Genomic DNA, 20,969 nt, shown 5'->3' on the forward strand with positions numbered 1-20,969 from the left:
TTACAAATCGATATATATATATACTTGGAGTATCGATATATATATATATATATATATATATATATATATATATATATATATTACAAATCGATACTTGGAGTCAAATGTCTATACTTGGAGTCAAATGTCTATATAATATCGTTCAAAAAGAATATTGCAATATGTAACTATCAGGCTACGTAGGTGTTTTCAATCTCTCTTGTCACTCTGCAGCAGATATATAGTGAGCAATATTTTGGGGACATCAAATCGCAATAAAATCACAGTTTCCGATTCATAACACATAGAATCGCGAGAATCGCAATACATATCGTATCGGCAACTAATTATCGTGATAATATCGTATCGTGAGGTCCCTGGCAATTCCCAGCCCTAATTGTGTGGCTGGCTGGTATGTGCATATCTCCCTCAAAGTAAATGACTAAATATATTTAGGTCAGTGGTGTCATCTTTCACTGGTCTCTGGTGGTGGTGCTCTGTCTACAACTGTCAGAAAGAGGTCAAACATTAACACTGTCCCTCTGCATTATCTGGTCCAGCTAGGAAGTGGGAGCATGGCTGTCAAGTCCATTCAGAGCCTATAGAAATCAGGACAATATCAGGACACAATCACGCTTTGTGGTATTTGTTTTCTTTTTTTCTTATATATATATATATTACAAATCTATACTTGGAGTCAAATGTCTATATAATATCGTCCAAAAAGAATATTGCAATACGTAACTATCAGGCTACATAGGTGTTTTTAATGTCACTCAATACAAAGACACCATTGTTTACATATCTGACCTTCCCATGTTTCCCAGAAGGACACACACTGACTGGCATGGCATTCCCAAACAGTCAGTGTCACCATGGAGATACTGGAGACTTCTAATTTGTACATAATGACTGGAATGGGTGGTGGTGTTGGTGCTGGTGTCTGAAAGCATGACATCTCACATTATTATTATTATTATTATTATTATTATTGCAAAACACACACAGAAAGATAATCACGTGATAACTCCGTTTGTGTGTGTGTGTCCTATGTAGCCTGATTCATTAGGAAAATGTAACTCATTCAGTTCATTACATGACGTGTAACTGCAAGTCATTGTCTTAAATTAATATTGATAATATCGTTTTCTAGGAGTTAAATTGTGGCCTTCCACTTGTGCTTGTTATCATAAATGAATAATAATTTATTGACCTAGCAATTGATGTCCCGAGGCAGTGTAATTGGTGTTGAAATGAGGCTCACCGTGGAAGCTGTTGAAGAATGCTTAATTAAACATTCATTAAAAAGGAAACGGACTATTCTGGCTGTGCCAGGCATATCAAACATGTTAGTCAGGCAAGTGTGTTTGATTAATGCCTTTCCATTCTGAGGGTAATTCATTTCAGCAGATACACTGTGTAAGCTCTATTAAATAGTCTAGACACTTAACTTATCTAAACACTTGCTTATCTAAATGGTCCAATATTAGATCATCCATGTTCATTACAAAAAAAATCTGTGTTCTTCCAAAAACAAATATGTGAAAGAAATGGTCTCGTTATCTCTTCCAATTAAAATCACAACTTTTCACAGCAGAACTGAATTATTAACAGGTGCAAACACACTTGGATGATTACTCAGTCTGACTACTTCAATATTTCCCTCACACGTCCTTGGATCAGTCAAAGTCATTTGGAAGAAGTGCACCAGAATGCTTGGAATCTGGAACCTGCTATGAGGTTTCCTTTAAAAAAAAAAAATGTTTTCATAGTTTTGAGGAAGACATCCTCTATAGCGGTGGTAATTGCTCTGTTGTCGTGTTCTTGAGTTGAACGGTGCTAGAGGCCATGCGGGTGTGTGGTGTGTGTGTGTGCGTGCGTGCGTATTAGCTCAGAGTCTGCTTGATGGCCTCATTGATTCACAGCAATGCACTCCCTCTGTTCTAACACCACATTCCGTAGCACCGAATTCAAAAGTCACCTCCCCACTTAACCTTCTCTTGATGTTTCCAACTTGAAGAAGCAGATCTGGCCAGTGATAATCATATTGACAGATCACATTGGTGAAGATTGAATTGTAGTGTTGTTGACACTTTGTTTGCTTTTTGTGTAGGGAATTGAAGTATTTTTTTTATTTCTTCACAATTGATTGCTGTATTTTCTGTTTATTCCTCCAATGACATGTTTCATCTCCACTGTACCATTCCACTGTGTTAGACTGATCATCTCGATATGCTGTCTCTCCTCGTACAGTCTCCATGTGGCTGCCACCCGTGGTCAAACTGATTGTCTGGCAGTCATCCTGGCCCATGGAGTGGACACATCAATCATAGACACCTCAGGTTAGTGGACTGCATTCCTCAGGGTTCCCCAATAGGTGATTTTTATTTGGCGCCTTGAGTTTTCGGAGCAATTTTTTTGTCATTAATTTCCGTTGTTGGACATTTAAAGACTGTCAAATCACCAGGAAATCATTTTAAAGTGATTTAAAATATGTTCTCAAGTATTCCCATGCATACATAGAGGTATAAACCCAATGTAATCAAGGTTTGAAATTATTCCGTTTTTCTCAAATACTATATCTGTTTGGGATTTTTGCGCTCAATTTGTAGTCTACAAATTATTTATAACTATGTTTTGCCACCACCCGCCCCACCCCACACACATGGCTGAATTGGGACCCCTGACATACCTTGTACTGTGCCTGCCCAAAGATCCAGATTAATAATTCAAGACAGAGCTACTTACATAACATCTCCTGAACATAGTGTAGGTGAACATTCACCTATAGACCTAATCTGCCCAGAAACTTTTCTCAAGTATGATTCTACTGCTAGTGGTTACAGATATAGATTTGAGACCAGCAGGGAGTTGAATTAAACTGAAGCTGCAACGTAAGATATCTCACCCGGATGTATTTTTTTCCCCTTCAGGTTTTAGTGCTTTACACCTCGCTGCCAAAAACAACCATCAGGATTGTGCCAAAAAGCTTATACAGGTGAGATGGAGCTACTGAATGAATGAAACTGCAAACGTAAATGTTGACTGATAACTCACTCACTGGCTGTATCGGATGAAGCCATTGATATATTCTCCAGTAGTTCATCATTATCACCCTTATGTATGGGTCATGTGTATGCAAGCGGGCTAAAACAGTTGTGCTTTTCGTTGAATCCCAATTTGAAAAAAGAGTCTCTCTGACCATTGTGAAGATGGGTTCACCGAGTGACTGTAATGTCTTGTGGTGAGAGGTGTGTCATATCTGGTTGTGTTCTGTCTGGTGGTTCTTCGGTCAGTCCTAGTGCATCGGCTGACCTAACCCCATGACCTCTTCTCTATCCTTCACACAACTATGATATGACCTCAGTTCAGCCATGCGTACGTCCACACAATAAAAGTCTGTTAATGCATCTGCAGGAGCTTGTGGAAATCAACAAGTACAGTGGATTGCTTGTTCAAGTCTTGATGTAGTGAAATCAGGGATTTCTGTGTGCATGAACTGTTGTTAGTCAGTATTTTTTAACATGTCATAATTGTGTACGTAAAATATGATTTTATGAAGCTGTCAGAATTAAGTCTACACCACAGTGTGCATACAAGATAATACTTGGCCATTAATCAGAATGTCTGACTCTTACTGTAATATGATCTGCGAGTCAGTGTTAATTTCATCACCAATAACTATGATGAAAATGACTCTGCAAAACATCTTTCAGTTGTGCGGTCTGATTGAACTGATCTGCCCCGCTCTCCCACACAGCTCCCAAGCGGTCACTTTAGTCACACTTTTGAACTGATGTGAAGCCAGCACACTTGACTTGTAACTAACCTCAACTAGAAACAATGTTTACTCTCTCTCTTACTTTAATGTAGGCTATTTTTGCCTTGATTGCATCAGAAGCTCTATTTTCCCATGTGCTCTGTTTTTCTCTAATCTGTGTTGCCGCTCTTACACCTTGGTCCGCAAATGCTATTTGAGTTAGCTTTTTTCCTATAGTGAAAAACTAATGCTATTTGAATTAGCTTTTTTCCTATAGTGAAAAACTAATGCTATTTGAATTAGCTTTTTTCCTATAGTGAAAAACTAATGCTATTTGAATTAGCTTTTTTCCTATAGTGAAAAACTAATGCTATTTGAATTAGCTTTTTTCCTATAGTGAAAAACTAATGCTATTTGAATGAGCTTTTTTCCTATAGTGAAAAACTAATGCTATTTGAATTAGCTTTTTTCCTATAGTGAAAAACTAATGCTATTTGAGTTAGCTTTTTTTCCTATAGTGAAAAACTAATGCTATTTGAATTAGCTTTTTTCCTATAGTGAAAAACTAATGCTATTTGAATTTGCTTTTTTCCTATAGTGAAAAATGAATACTGTTGAATATTAGGAGTGCAGTAATACTTCTGGCATTTTTGTAAAGATCAAATTCTCCCATTTTCAATGAAAACCTTAGACTGCTGCGCCACTCAGGAGCCCAAAGCTGTAAATTGTTGAACCTGTAGCCAAGGAAAGTATTCAGACCCCTCGACTTTTTCAACATTTTGTTACGTTACAGAAAACGGATTAAATAGTTTTTTCCCCTCAACAATCTACATACAATACCCCATAATGACAAAGCGTTTTTAGAAATGTTTGCAAATTTACATAAGTATTCAGACCCTTTACTCAACCCTTTTTTGAAGCACCTTCGTCAGCGATTACAGCTTCAAGTATTCTTGGATATGATGCTACAAGCTTGGCACACCTGTATTTGTGGAAGTTTTCCCATTCTTCTCTGCAGATTCTCTCAAGGTCTGTCAGGTTGGATGGGGAGCATCACTGCACAGCATTTTTCAGGTCTCTCCACGGGTTCAAGTCCGGGCTTTGGCTGGGGCACTCAAGGATATTCAGAGACTTACATTTACATTTAAGTCATTTAGCAGACGCTCTTATCCAGAGCGACTTACAAATTGGTGCGTTCACCTTATGACATCCAGTGGAACAGCCACTTTACAATAGTGCATCTAAATCTTTTAAGGAGGGGGGGGTGAGAAGGATTACTTTATCCTATCCTAGGTATTCCTTAAAGAGGTGGGGTTTCAGGTGTCTCCGGAAGGTGGTGATTGACTCCGCTGTCCTGGCGTCGTGAGGGAGTTTGTTCCACCATTGGGGGGCCAGAGCAGCGAACAGTTTTGACTGGGCTGAGCGGGAACTGTACTTCCTCAGTGGTAGGGAGGCGAGCAGGCCAGAGGTGGATGAACGCAGTGCCCTTGTTTGGGTGTAGGGCCTGATCAGAGCCTGGAGGTACTGAGGTGCCGTTCCCCTCACAGCTCCGTAGGCAAGCACCATGGTCTTGTAGCGGATGCGAGCTTCAACTGGAAGCCAGTGGAGAGAGCGGAGGAGTGGGGTGACGTGAGAGAACTTGGGAAGGTTGAACACCAGACGGGCTGCGGCGTTCTGGATGAGTTGTAGGGGTTTAATGGCACAGGCAGGGAGCCCAGCCAACAGCGAGTTGCAGTAATCCAGACGGGAGATGACAAGTGCCTGGATTAGGACCTGCGCTGCTTCCTGTGTGAGGCAGGGTCGTACTCTGCGGATGTTGTAGAGCATGAACCTACAGGACTTGGCCTGTTGGAACCTTCGTCCCAGTCTGAGGTCCTGAGCGCTCTGGAGCAGGTTTTCATCAAGGATCTTTCTGTACTTTGCTCCGTCCATCTTTCTCCCGATCCTGACTAGTCTCCCAGTCCCTGCCGCTGAAAAACATCCCCACAGCATGATGCTGCCACCACCACGCTTCACCATGGGGATGGTGCCAGGTTTCCTCCAGACGTGACGCTTTGCATTCAGGCCAACGAGTTCAATCTTGGTTTCATCAGACCAGAGAGATGGAAGAACCTTCCAGAAGGACATCCATCTCCACAGAGGAAATCCGGAGCTCTGTCAGAGTGACCATTGGGTTCTTGGTCACCTCCCTGACCAAGGCCCTTCTCCCCTGATTGATCAGTTTGGCCAGGCATTCAGCTCTAGGAAGAGTCCTGATGGTTCCAAACTTGTACAATTTAAGAATGATGGAGGCCACTGTATTCTTGGGGACCTTTAATGCTGTAGGAATGTTTTGGTACCCTTCCCCACATCTGTTCCTCGACACAATTCCTTCAACCTCATGGCTTGGTTTCTGCTCTGACATGCACTGTCAACTTTGGGACCTTATATAGACAGGTGTGTGCCTTTCCAAACCACATCCAAGCAATTGAATTTACCACAGGTCGACTCCAATCAAGTCGGAAACAGGATGCACCTGTCCTCAATTTCGAGTCTCATAGCAAAGGCTCTGAATACTTATGTAAATAAGGTTTTTATTTTTTAATTTTTTATTATACATTTGGAAAAATTCTAAAAAGCTGTTTTATTATGTGTAGATTGGGGATGTCTTTTGTATTTCATCCATGTTAGAATAAGGCTGTAACGTAACAAAATGGGAGGGAGGGGAGTCAAGGGGTCTGCATACTTTCTGAATGCACTGTATGATTAATTATGGCTGCCTTTGGTTACACTCTGCCACAATATCAATGTTGCCAGCTAAGTTAGATGAGGAGATAGTAAGTGTAGTTGGACACGGCTATCTGAATGTGCACATGATGGAAGTTGGAGGTAGCCTAAATATTCATTATTTAATAGAAGAAGAAAAAATGCACTGACTATTATGTGACTAAAATGGCTGTGACTACAACTAGACGAAAATAGTTTTTAGGCGACTGATAACTGAAACTAGCAATGGGTGAAGTAACTCAAATGTGACGAAAACTAAATTTAAAATAGCTGCCAAAATGAACTCTGCTGTGAGTATGTCTGTATGTACATCATCTACTTAATGCTAATATCAGTCCTTCTTATATATTTGTTTTGTAGCAGCTGAATTCAAAGCTTCAGTGCAGCAATTCTGTACTAAAGCTGTTTTTGTAATCGATACGTAGCCTATCAACAACTGAGGGAACTATTTTCAGTGGGTTCATTTTAAGTGTCTCCGTGAGATTCAGACCATTTTCCAAACAGTTGGGAAGCTGAAGTCAGATGTAATACATATCCTTCCCTCTCTCTGGTAATGCCTGTCACTTGAATGGCCAGCTAAGGCACTTGCCCATACAGATTGACTTGACACACTGTCGGAAACCTGATGCAAGGGCACTCCCATTAATTCCAAATGAAAATGCGTCTAAAAAATGGCTTACAACGGTGCCTAAAGCTCTCCGGCTTAGAGTGGGACTGCCTGTCAAAGTGTGCACCTCTCTCACTCAGGGAGAGCAAGGCAGAGCTAGAGCGAGCGCTGCGTCACAAGGTTATGCGCCCCTCACTGAGCGCTAGATAGAACTTTGTGGTCACGGGTTCACAATTGGACCTTTTCTGAGGTCTCAGCCAAGCAAGCAGGAAACAGAAGCCCACAGTGGCTTACTGCACGTGCAACAACACGCGCACGAGGGAACTTCTCATAAACACAACACTGTCACTGACCGTTTTCAAAATATACTGAACAAAAATATAAACACAACATGTAAAGTGTTGGTCCCATGTTTCATGAGCTGAAATAAAAGATCCCAGAAAATGTTTATATGCACAAAAAGTATATTTCTCTCAAATTTTGTGCACAAATTTGTTACTGAGCATTTCTCCTTTGCCAAGATAATCCATCCACCTGACAGGTGTGGCATATCAAGAAGCTAAATTAAACAGCATTATCATTAAACAGGTGCACCTTGTGCTGGGGATAATAAAAAGCCAATCTAAAATGTGCAGGTTTGTCACACAACACAATACCACAGATGTCTCAAGTTTTGAGGGAGTGTGCAATTGGCATGCTGACTGCAGGCATGTCCACCAAAGCTGTTGCCAGAGAATTTAATGTTCATTTCTCTACCATAAGCCGCCTCCAACTTATTTTAGAAAATTTAGCAGTGCCTCCAACTGGCCTCACAACCGCAGACCACGTGTAACCACGCCAGCCCAGGATCTCCACATCCGGCTTCTACACAAGTGGGATTGACTGAGAAGAGCCACCCGGACAGCTGATGAAACTGAGTATTTCTGTCTGTAATAAAAGCCTTTTTTTGTGGGAAAAAAAAACCTTCTGATTGGCTGGGCCTGGCTCCCCGGTAGCTGAGCTCCTCCCCAGTCATGTGAAATCCATAGATTAGGGCCTAATGAATGTATTTGAATTGACTGATGTCCTTATAACATAACACGCCTTTTATTATAGTCCTATTTTCAGACCGTTTCTCTTTCAGTCCCTTTCTCTGTAGCCTAAACCAAGCAGAAAATGCGTGTGGGACACAACAACACATTCAACTTTAGTGCGTGAAAAAATGTATACTGAAGCAAACATTTTTACCCACCTTTTCGATAAAAACATATCCTCACACCTTTCTGTCATGTCAACCATCCATTCAAATAAAATAATTCCACATGTCCGCTTGGCTTTTGTCTTCATAAACTTTCAGTATCTCTGTCTCGAAACTAGGCTAGGATTAGCTACCCCATAAGGTATGCGAATATTTTCTTATCTAAAACGTGGGTGAAATTTGCTTCAGTATATATTTCTCGAGTGACTATAGGACTATAATAAAAGGCGTGCTGGGTGATGTGGTAAAGACGGATGTATTTTGAAAACTGACGTTAACAGAGTTGTGTTTTATGAGGAGTTCTCTCGTGCCTGTGTTGTATCATATACAATGTTTATGTTGCATCGCACAATCGATTGGTCTTCCCAGATTTAGTATGTTCGCTGTGACGGAACGTACATCCCCCCCCCCGTATATTTTCTGTATTCCACAAAGTTCTATCTAGCGCTCAGTGAGGGGCTCTCTCGCTCTCCCTGAGTGAGAGCGGTGCACACTTTGACAGACAGTCCAACACTAAGCAGAGAGGTTTAGGCACTTGGACAAATTTTGAAATTTGCCGTGGTTCCCCTTTTTAAGGCTCAGACCAATTTTTCAAGACAAACATAACAGTGATGGAAAAATAATATGGTGATATAGATGTTAACCTAAGCCTGTGTTTTCCCACCAGAGTAAATGTGTGTTGGATGCTCTGGACAGCTCAGGGAAGACAGCCCTTCATCACGCAGGTAAGACTTGGTTAGAAATAACTTGTATGCAGAAGGCCTCTATAATGCCTACATGAATGCATGACACTTTATGTCTATAGGGCATCCCTAGGCATCAGCTCTGGGAAAATTGTAACTTGGGCATTGAAGATTCCCACTGAAATGGTGATGTTCATCAGAAATCGATTGAGATCCTATTTGAGACCATCAAACCTAGGAGGATAAAATGGTTTGATGATTCCTCTTCTTAGGTGCAGAGCAGCAGAGCCTATCCTCTAAGCATCTGATCTCAATTCCCCTCTTTCAGTCACGGTCCTGTACTCATCCATGACACAATCCATCTCACTGCTGTACCTCAGCTCAAAGTCCTGTTGATGATTACAGAAGCGGCCGCGACTATAAAACTAGACTATACCTCGGGTGTAGTCTTATACAGTATATGACAGGAATGTTTCTGTGCCTGGGGTGAACCATACTTTACTAAAGAACATATACATTTAGAGAGGCTTCGGCCAGCAGAGGATGCTTTTATCTGAGGTGCGGGGGCTTGGATCAAAGACTACAGTAAAAAGAGCCATGTCAATTGCATAGTAAGAGACTCTACTGACAGGTTTTTTTCTCCCGGGTTCCAACGTCCATTTATGGGTGACTGCAAGATAATTGCACCATGTTGGACACAGTAGGGTTCTATTCAGGGAGCAAGCTGCTATAGGAGGAGTCATGCCGGGGGCCTGTGGGAGAGCTTTGACACGGCTCTCAGTTAGTCAATAACCTGCCGTGGCGTTTTGTATTCGTTCCGTACATAACTCCATGGTGGGCAGGGCATTTTGGGCTTATCAATCCATGTATCTTATTTTTCTCCCTCAGCTGCCAGTGGAAGCATTGGGATTGTCCAAACCTTATGTGAGCACAAGTGTCCGGTAAACATCAAAGACACGGTACGTATGCCATTAGATCAGATACAGTGCAGTTTTCTCAGTCAAGTTATTGTTTGTATCGTCTTCAACTAAAGAAATATCCAGGCCTGAAGTTTTGTTACTCCCCTGTGGGTTGAGAGAAGGCTGTTCCGCATAAATGCAGCATGGAGTAGTCCCACTGTACTGGCTCTGCTGTGCCTCAAAAAATGACCAGCAAATTAACATCTGACTGTGTGTGCGTGCGGGTGTGCATGCGAGTGTGTGTTTGTGGAGTTGATGGTGTGTTATTGTGGCGTCAACGGTGTGTATGTGTGTTGGGGCTTCGCTGTGTGTGAGGCATACATTGTGTATTTGTGTCGTGGTAGCCGGGCTTGTGGTCTCCAATGGAGACATTGTACATGTCTGTGGTTTCTTTCAGCTCGGTGTTGTTTTTCCTCCTCCTCTTTGGGAGGCGTGATGCCACATCCCTGCTGTACAAGATGTCTCCCTCCCGCCAGCTTCACTGACAAACCCACTCCCAGCACACACTCACCCTCATATAAAAATCCCTATGTTACTTCCAATTACGTTAATTGCAGCACCGGGGTCGTATAAAGGGCCGTGAGGGCTTTTATTTATGTAGTGTTTTTAGAGTCCTTCTGATCCAGTAATTTACTGCCAGTCTACCACGGGGATACATGTTTAAGATTGTATGTCTCAGTAATATCCAATACAGCACAGTCCGAACCTCTGATTCAACTCCGTAGAGAAGCATACTCTTCCTTTAGTGAGGGTTTGTGTTACATCCGCTGTCCTCAGCGTTTCTCAAATCCTGCATTTCCTTGTACTTTTGCCAAGTCTATAACGTTGACATAGAGCATTTTTCGTAAAACAAGATAGGAATTACGATACTCTTTTGTTAACAAATGAGTCAATTTGGCCCAATCAAAGACGTTAGCTTTTGATGGGGGAAGTATTAGAAAAAAAGAGCTGTGCTGCAGTGTAGATATCAAACCTCTCCAATCCAGCTGTGGCTTCTCCTCAAACCTCCGTCATCCTGAAATAGCAGGGAACACTGATACACTCCAAGGAACTGGGTGCTGTGGAGGGCCAGGGAGGGAGTCACACACCAGTCAGAGTTTGTTTAAGTGCATCGCTTTCTCACCCCACTCAAACCCTGGTTGACACATCTTCATTACTGTGAGCCTGTCATCCTGTCTGTATCCTCCGGATAATAAACACACAAGATAACTATGTTGTGTTTCTGTTAGAGAGCTATTGCAGCAATTAAAGTCTCTCTCAGAAACAATCGCGGGTAATGGTGGAGTGCTATCCAATCCGATCCAAATGGGCTTTGATGCCATCTGAACGGCGGTACTTTAGCTGTGTGTGGGAAGAGCCTGCTGTTCAGAAACAGTCGGGTGCGGGAGGCAGTCAGCTGCGGTATGTATCCTTGTTGAGAGGTTTTGTTAAGTTCACGGAGTATGACCTCACTAGGAGGTGATGGAGACAGTCATCAGCAGCGCACACGTCAAGCCAAAGTACCTCATTTGGCTGCATTTCACATTCAGTGGGAGGAGCTGTAGCTAACGCCTGCTCTTACTCCGTGTTACTGTAGGTCAACACCACTATAGCCGTGGTTCACAGTGAAGGGTGAACCTGGATCCTGGTCTCGCTCACATCTGGAACTCATTCATCTTCTCCTCTAACAGAAAGCGCTGGGAAGAACATGCCAACTTGTTAATACTTGACGTGCCACATGCCTATATATCTTCTTTAAATACTGTAAATACTGACAAAATGATGTAACAGAGAGAGAATTCCTGGGATTGGCGGTTTTTGAACATTCACAGTCGCAGAGGGGGGAATGTTTACCGTGTGGTTGGCTGTAATCCATGTTCATGTCAACGCACCGATAAAACACACAGAGACAGAACTATGTCAATACCATTAGAGGATGGTGATGAGGTACTTACTGTAGTCACGCAGGCCTCTCAAATGCAGGAGCGAATGGAGTAGAAATAAGGGAAACTATAGCCAGTGGGGCACATTATTGCTGTAACAATGTGGCTTTGCTAGGACCCTGGGCACTCCTTCATGGTTAACCCTCCCCATCTCTGTGTGTCGGACCAGACAGCCTTAGCCACAGCTCTCTGTGGTGCACCCTGCTGAGTGCTGAGATTACACATGGTTTTAATGTTAGATTGTTACATTAGCCTCCTGGGCCCTGGCAGCCAGCCTCTGCTCTGCTGGCCTAACCCACAGATGCCATACTGTAGCTTTATTTAGGCATGAGGATCAGTCCACGTATTTCTCATCCCCTTGTTTCCCCCCCCAGACTGTGAGGGGTATGAAAACATTCACACTCTGGAAAACATTCACACTCTGCGCCCGCCAGGGCTTTGTCTGCCAGAGATGAGGAAAGCAGGACTTTTGTCTTGTTCTGTTTTCAAGACCAAAGTTAGGCCTTTCGGCTGGTAAATACATGACATAAGGCCCTTAGAAACCCACATAATAGCTTTGCCCTTTGTGGTGTGTGTTCGTTTAACACTAAGCAAGTCTGACACATTCCCAGTCAACCCTGGCACATCTCTGAACCCCATTTAGATTCCTCATGTGTCAAATGTTGTATTTGTCACACCCACACTCAATGGCTAGTGTTCATTCCTCTTTCCTACCGAGGTTTATCTGTTCTCTCTTAATTTGAGCCAGTTTGCTACATCGGGAAAATAATCCTGCAGCAACAGGAAATGTGAATTATTATGTGGATTATGATAAATTGACATTTTTGTAGGGGTTGATACATTTTTGTAGGGGTTGATACATTTTTGTAGGGGTTGATACATTTTTGTAAGGGAAAATCAAGTCAGAAGCATTTTTAAACCTCAAATAGCCTAAAAGCCTTTTTAAACCTCAAATAGCCTACAAGTTTTACATTTCATGCATTGCTGGAAAGTTCTCCTGCAACAGGATTATCTAATTAAGATCCTACACCTGTATAGACATACACACACACTAACTAAAACTGTAGAGTATGGTCTGAAAAGATTCCAATGTTATTTACCAGAAATCACCCCAGTGACAAAGAATATGGTCTAACTGTCCAGAGTGTGGTCTGAACGTCGGATATGTTAAACAGCTTGGAAGGTTCCATTTTATACACGAGAGAATCATCCAAGGTCATTCTTGGTGAATAAGAGCTGTCACTGTCAGTTTTCTCACACCTGGCTGTCAGAAGCCTCATCACCTTGACAGAGCTGGTAGTCAGCGTCTAGACAAGGTCTTGGAAATGTAGGTATCACCTGAGAAATCACTCAACCTACTAGTTATGGTATGTGACGTGTATCTCTGGGGAAAATATGTTGCGAATGGTGAAATGCTTTTTAAACTGGCTCCTGGTTTTAGTGTATGGTAGAAGTTAGAAGTAATTAAGTTACTTTGATGTTGATTTTGAAGGTACAGATGTGGTATCTTAATTTGATCACCGAATTGCAGGAGAATTTCCTACTGCTACATTTTTCACAAGGGACAATCTGGTCAGAGATTTGCAGGAGAATTTCCTGCAACACAGGAAATATTTTTCGTTTGTTGTGAATTCAAGGTTTTAAAAAGGCTTCTATAAAGTTTGTCATTTCCACTTAGAAATTTCAGACTTGATTTTCCCTTGTGAAAAATATATCAACCGCTACAAAAATGTCCATGAATTATAATCCACATAATAATTCATATTTCCTTTTGTTGCAGGATTATTTACCTGCTGTAGGAGACTGGCTCAAACTAAGATTCCACATCTGTATGAAGTTTAGTGTATTTCACTTTTTATGGTTCGTCCAGAACGTGTTTTCCGAGAGCTTTCAGGGATAATATGTGATTTTCGAGAAATGTTCCATCTACCAGTGAGACAGAAATTGTGTAAATCCTCTTGATTGTGTTAAGAGTCAACGCCCAGTGCAGTGTGTGTAATGTCCTGTGAAGCAGACAGGCTGCGCATGTAGATATTGCCTGCCTCTGCTTTTGATGAGGTGTCAGTTTCCTAAACCGTATTACTAAGACAAGCCAAACCCTGGGAAAGAAAGGATATAAGGAAAGGAATCTAGAAAATATGTGGAACATATGTGTTGTGTACATTATTTGATAAGGAGGACTGTCTGTGCATGGAACGGAGAACGCTGTGTGTGGAGGGGTGTACGAAGGGGTCTGTGTGTGTGAGAGAGCGGGGGGCAGAGTAAAGTTTCTCATTTTCCCTCTCTGAGCTGTGGGGGAGAATGGCTAACTCCGCATGCCAAAATAATATAATAAAAGGCCTTTGCTCTGGTTTGTTTGAGTGGAGGCTGGCGCTATAAAGTCGTGCTTTTATTTGAGCAGGATGCTGAAGGATGTAGCCCAGCCTGTTACCACTCGTCAATGCTCCAATTGTCGTCTTAGGAATTGCATTGTGGTCAGACTACATGAGCGAAACGGCTGGTTGTTCTCTGTGCTATACGTCTCGTATGTTTTCATTGCAGCAGACCAAACAATGCTTATAGTGTACATCAGCTGAATATGTACTGTCGCGCTTACATTCCAATCACTTCTCCCACTTCTTCCTTTCCCGAGAAAACAAGGTTGTGGATCCTTTAACAGTGAACGTCAGTATGTCGGTTTGGGACCGTATGTGTGCTTCTGTGTTCACCTGCTATGATCAAGGCATCTGAACCGACCGTCTACACAGGATACTGTTACTGTGAGTGAACTATGATGTGTGGGTCCTGCAGGATGGCCTCAGCCCCCTGCTGCTGTCCGCCAGACACGCCCAGACGGAGGTGTGCGGCAGCCTCCTGGACTGGGGAGCCGACGTCAACGCGTGTGATAAGAACGGCAGGTAGGGGAGGACTCATCTGGCAGATCACACGTGCCTTCCACTTCATAACTTCATCTCATCATTACAGGGTTGTCTACAAGCACGTTACATTATAATGCCTTGATGGTGAGGATGATGATGATGGTGAGAATGATGGTGAGGGTGATGATGATGGTGAGAAGGAGGATGATGATGGTGAGAAGGAGGATGATGATGTTAATGATGAGTATTGTCATGACGACAATGACAATACTATTTCTGACTGTGTGATACAGGACAGCGGTGATGCTGGCCAGTGAGAGCAGCAGTGTGTCTGTAGTGGAGGTTCTGGTCCAGAGAGGAGCTGACCTCCAGGCTGTGGACTCTTTGGGTCACGACGTCCTGCACTACTCCAAAATGTCTGGCAGCAGTGAAGTCAAGGCCGTCCTCACTGCGGCGCTGCACAAGGCCCACTCCGACTCAGGTGAGACAGGAACTGTCTTCATTACTGGATCGTGCCTAGTATGAGGCAGTTGACCAGAGACTCTAGCAGACTCCTTCAGGCTTAATTTCCCTTCAAATCTATTTGAGGTGTGTGGAAGTTATGACATTCAAGCACAGTGTTTCCCAACTCCAGTCCTCCAGTGCCCTCAACAATACACATTTATTTCTACCCATGTACATCATTGACCTCTTTGTGGTCAAGCTTTGAAATGCAGCTTTTCAGTTTGCCTGTTATGCAGAATTGACCCAACACTGCCATCTTCAGGCTGTCCCATGAATGTTGTTCCCCCCCTTCTCTCCTCTCCTCATTCACAGACACCCCGAAGTCTCCAAAGTCCCCCAAAACTCCTCAGGTAAGTTACCAGTACTTCAGCTTCTGCAATCTTGCTATCTTCTTCCAAACTTCACAACTGCAACCTGTTGTCCTGCTCATTGACCCTACACACATTCACTTGATATGAATGTGATAAATTACACTTATTAGTCTAATCAGAAGGAATAATACAAATTAAACAGTCAGAACCAACCTCTTGCCACAGTATCATCATTAAACAACCTAATCTTGAATAAGATTGATAGCTTTCTTTCTTTTTAAACCTTGTGTTTTTTTACATAATGAAACTCGTTTTGAAATGCACTTCAAGCAGCATGTATTTTATTTTTTTGTATTTCATTTAACTAGGGAAGTCAGTTAAGAACAAATTCTTATTTATAGCCTACCAGGGAACAGTGGGTTAACTGCCTTGTTCAGGGGTAGAACAACAGATTTTTTACCTTGTCAGCTCGGGGATTCGATCCAGCAACCTTTCGGTTACTGGCCCAACGCTCTAACCACTAGGCTACCTGCCACCCCAAAACAGGACAATGTATGAGCATGAATCTAACACCTTAGCTAAACAGATTACTCTCCAAGCCCTTGCTACTCCTGGATAAATACCTTCTCTTTGATTATAAGTTCTCCAAATGTTTGATTCTTCTTTTTCACTAGCTAACCTAACTAAACACTGCCGGATCGTTCTTCTGTTTTTGTTCTTCTTTCTTCCCACTCCTTCACTCACACCTCAGCATGATCAAGTGGCTAGATTAGGTGGCGATCCAAGCACAACTCCCAAAAAACGAAAAGCACCTCCACCTCCCATAAGTCCTGTGCAGGTAAAGGCATGTCTCTCTCTGTCAGTCAGTCTGCCTGTCAGTCAGTCTGCCTACTTGTCAGTCAGTCTGCCTGCCTGCCTGCCTGTCAGTCAGTCTGCCTGCCTGTCAATCAGTCTGCCTGTCAGTCAGTCTGCCTGTCTGTTTTGGGTCTGTTCATTTCCCGTCTGTGCGGCTATCTATGTATCTGCTTCCCTTTTGATTGATCCTTAGCCCTGTTTGTGTCAGGTAACGCTTTACTTCTACTCTGAATGAAGTTCTTGAACCTTATAATATGTGTTGACCTCGTATGTGTCTGTTTGAATTCCCAGTAGTAATTACTGCGTCTATAGAGCAAAACACGTAAGAAATGTAATTCACCTTTGTATCTGTTTGGATACCCAGTGTTGTCCTTAAATGTTTTGGACCCTCACCCTGCTTGTCTACTGCTTTCATTCAAGGGCTCTTTGTATTCAGTGCATTAGGGTTGTTATTCTGTCTGTCTCAGTGTAATTGTATGTATTGACTATTGCTGAAGTACTGTAACTGAAATGTCTAGTTCCGAACGCAGGAGTAAACACTGAGAAATGTAATTTATGTTTTATGTTTCCAAACTTTCTAGATGTCTAGCCCCAACTCTCCCGCGTACATGACCCCAAATGAAACTCCGGTCTCCAGTAAAAGTTTTGGATCTAAAGTATTCAATTATAAGGTACATGCACTTACACTCAATAATTTCTTAGAAGTCATTACAGGGCTCTCATTTAAAAGAACAGCTCTTTTCTCTAAAGTATTATCTTGGTTGTTGCCCGTCATGTTTTTGTTCTGTGTCGATATTTTTGTTTATGTTGGTTTTGCTCACTGCTCGCTCTCTCTCTCTCGTCCCCCCCATCCCATCCCCTCCCTGTCTCAGGAGGAGGAGTTGCAGAGTGTGTCTCTGAGGGAGGAGGTAGAGAAGCTACAGGGGGAGAAGTGCATACTGCTGGATACCATTGAGGATCTGAAGCAGATTGTGGACCAGACTGTGACTATGAGCCAGACGGAGACGGAGCCCAAGGCGAGTTACAGCTACAGCGCAGGCCTTTAATATCACTTGCCTGCGCTGCTTTGATCCCAGGCCTCTAGCATTCTCTGTCCCCTTTCTATCTCTCTGGAACCCATTTATACAGCTGCTGTGCTGTGTTTTTAATGGCTGGGGATGTTCAGGTAGAGAATCCTGCCTGCTCCAGGGCACTGTCCTGCTGTAGCTCAAAACCCCACACAGTCACCCACACTGTTGACTAATATTACTACATGTACTAATGGAAGGTTATGGAAGTCTCATGAGATGCCCCAAGAACTTAACATATTCCCTGGTAGTCCAAACCATTGCAGGTTAACTGTATAATTGTGTTGATACAGGCAGAGGACTGTGGGAAGGTAGACTCAGCTCTAGTAGTGGCCCTACAAGCAAAGATTACTGCTCTGTCTCTGGAGAACCAGCAGTTAGCCCAGATACTCAAGGTAAGCTGTCAAACGAAACAACTCGTCATTCCAAGAGCGTAGATATCCCATTATAGTGATAATAGGCCTTTTCTCTGTCAATCGTAATACCAGTGTTTTGTTTACTATAATTTGTCACTCTACATAAGAAATATCCATTAAGATCCTAAAAATCGACTAAACAGTGGTTACTTATTTTTCCTCAATTCTCATCTCTCCATCTCCCTGTAGAAGCGTCCGTCTCCCCAGGGAGGTGAGGGGGGCCATGAAGACTCGTCCCGTCCAGATAGTATGAACTCTAACGCCTCCTACCACACCACCCACGAGTCCCCCAGCGAGACCCTGCTCCAGCCTCAGGTGACCGAGGAGGACATGTCTGAAGGGTCCGCCCTGGAGCTCAGCATCACCTCCCTGAGACAGGAGGAGGAAGAGAGTGAGGAGGGGGGGAAGGAGGAGATCAGGCTGCTGAGGGAGACCCTAGGGAGCATCCAGTCTAAACTACAGGAGACGCAGAAGGAGAACCGCACACTCCATGCCAGGTTCATACCTGAGCAGGATGAGGAGAAGGGAAGGGAGGGAAAGGTGCTGTTTGAGAGTCTAGCAGAGCTCCAGGCCAAGCTGACGGAGACACAGGAGAAACACCAGCAGGCCAGAGAGGAGGTGCTGGCCCTCAGGGCACAGATTGAAAGAGGAGGTGCTGGAGGAAGGGAATTGGCAGAGCAGGAGCTCCAGAGACTGAGAAGCTCTCTGGAGCAGGAAGTGAAAGAGCTGAGGTCCCAGCTGGCCCAGTCAGGGCAGCAGAGGGAGAGGGATGTAGGCCGGATCAGGGAGCTGGAGGCCAGGCTGAAGGCAGCAGACCACAGCTCTGATCACGATAAGAGTTTGCTGGTGGACCGGTACAAGGAGGCACAGGAGGAAATCAGGATGCTGCAGGAGGCGCTGAGGGGGACGGTCCCTGTGGAGGCTGCAGCTAATGACTTTGAGGAGATGAAGGGTGAGCTGGGGAGTGTTATTGATGGGCTGCAGCGCCGCCTGCTGGAGCTCTCCAAGTCCTACAGCGAGGCCAAGAGTGAACTGAGCTCCACCAGGAACCAGCTGGAAGAGACCCGGGCTGTCAAGTCTAAGCCTGGCAGCCCTGTATTCTCCCCAGTCAAAGAGCAGGACACGCTGAGGAGCAGAGTGGAGGAGCTGCAGGCATCGTTAGCCGACACACAGGGCAAGTACTCAGCCTCTCTGGAGGAGATCGCCCTCCTGAAGCAGGAGGCTGATGCTCTGGCCCAGGGGTCAGTGGCATTAGCTGACCACACCCAGGTGGTGTCCTCTCTGGGCAGCGCCATCAAGGACCTGGAGGACCAGGCAGACGCTCTGAGACAACAGCTGTCCCAGAGGGCCCTGCAGGTGGACGCCCTACAGAACAGACTGACCGTGGAGAAGGACCACACACCGGACGACTCCATATCACGGCTGGAGCACGAGCAGATGAGAGGGGGTCTGGAGACTGAGGTGGGCCACCTGACGCAGCTTCTCCAGGGGGCCCTGAGGAAGCAGGATGAGGTGGCTCTGGATGCGGCTGCAGCGTGGCAGGAGCTGAAGGAGGGGAGGAGTAAGAGGGAGGCCCTGCAGGAGCTGGCTGCCAGCAGGGAGAAGGAGAACCACGCTCTGAGCACCAAGCTCAGAGGTGCCCAGGATGCCATAGCTCAGCTGAAGAAGCTGGTGGAGGGACACGTCAGCTCAGAGAGAGAGAAGAATAAGAAGGTTTGTAAGTTACAGCTTTCTGTTGGTAGAGTGTTTAGTACAATGTTCACCAGTAATGATATAGCAAATTTCCCTGGTTTGGCAAAGGAAATACTTTGAGTTTAGAAAGCTATCCCTCTATTTTGCTTCCTCATGACATTTTATTTTGTTGTGGCCATATGATAGACAGTTTCGTTCCTTGTATTGATCCCCCGCGTTGTTTGTGTCTCAGATTGATGACCTGTCGAGAGAGGTGGGGAAGTTAAAGGATGCCTTAAACAGCCTATCCCAGCTATCCTACAGCGCAGGCTCTGCCAAGAGACAGCAGACCCTGCAGCAGCAGCAGCTGGACAACCTACAGCAGCAAGTCAAGCAGCTGCAGTACCAGCTAGGGGTGAGTCGTGAGTCATACACCTTCACACTATAGCTAATATGGCTAATTCAACCATGAATCAGTATACTACATTCACCCTCACTCCGATAGCGTCAGAGAAGACAGGATACACTGTTTACACAAATCCCTTCGACTAAGGACTTTCCTGGAACAACTGCCAGACAGTTGGAAGCGGAATTGCGATGAATTATGTGCTAAAATTAAAATCTCTGTACTGTCATGATTAGCCTCCGTGTTAGAGCCAAGAGATGTAATGTACTGATACAGGGCATCCTCCTCTGGTCCAGGGGAGGCCAAACGGGACCCTCCTGTATCTCACCATCTGCCGCTGCTTGTCACAGGCTGCACACGTTGGTGTATACGTTGGCTTTATCAAACGTATGCATCAAACTGTATGTGTAGATGGCTTGACAGAAATGGTAGCAGAAGTTGAATGTTGAACCTTTGTTGCACACACATCCAGATGATGCTGCGTAATATTTTTGCGCATTAACGCTGTCGGTGTGATCAAGGCGTTAGCCATTGACCACCCTGTTCCTCTGGATGTACTGTGCAAATCAGATGGCTCTGAGGAAGGACATTTGACATGTAGATGCAGATCTTTGAAGGACGTCTACTGTAATTTATGATTTCTGTTTCTGTCACTGCTGGGTGTTTGCCTAAAATATTCAGTCTTTGGTTTATTGCTTATCTTTCATGATTCTGAGCAGTTTCTACATGGTTTTTATAGCTGATGTATGATATTCCACTAACCAATTGGTTAACGCGCTAGCCTGTTTCTGCATCTCTTTACTATAGGAGTCAAAGAGGCAGCACCATGAGATTGTGTCCGTATACAGGATGCATCTCCTATACGCCGTTCAGGTACGTTTTTATGCATACTGGGTACTCTGTGATTTCATATTAAATGGTGCAGATGTGGTTTTAATGGTATTACGTCATTGCTTTATTCCTCATAG

At 44.0% G+C, this 20,969-nt stretch overlaps 1 protein-coding gene across 1 annotated transcript in view; it reads left to right on the forward strand.

The window, feature by feature from the left end:
• The window catches only part of rai14 (retinoic acid induced 14), a 36,219-nt gene that overhangs the window by 12,306 nt on the left and 2,944 nt on the right, over positions 1 to 20,969 (forward strand). Inside the window, 14 exon segments of the mRNA XM_065017557.1 lie at positions 2,233 to 2,321; positions 2,913 to 2,977; positions 9,017 to 9,074; positions 9,921 to 9,991; positions 14,704 to 14,810; positions 15,065 to 15,252; positions 15,588 to 15,620; positions 16,333 to 16,424; positions 17,023 to 17,112; positions 17,314 to 17,461; positions 17,806 to 17,903; positions 18,114 to 19,637; positions 19,849 to 20,010; positions 20,809 to 20,874. Coding sequence (XP_064873629.1) covers positions 2,233 to 2,321; positions 2,913 to 2,977; positions 9,017 to 9,074; positions 9,921 to 9,991; positions 14,704 to 14,810; positions 15,065 to 15,252; positions 15,588 to 15,620; positions 16,333 to 16,424; positions 17,023 to 17,112; positions 17,314 to 17,461; positions 17,806 to 17,903; positions 18,114 to 19,637; positions 19,849 to 20,010; positions 20,809 to 20,874 — 2,791 coding nt within the window.

The sequence above is a fragment of the Oncorhynchus nerka genome, linkage group LG4 (assembly GCF_034236695.1).
Source record: "Oncorhynchus nerka isolate Pitt River linkage group LG4, Oner_Uvic_2.0, whole genome shotgun sequence".
Lineage (NCBI taxonomy): Eukaryota > Metazoa > Chordata > Actinopteri > Salmoniformes > Salmonidae > Oncorhynchus > Oncorhynchus nerka.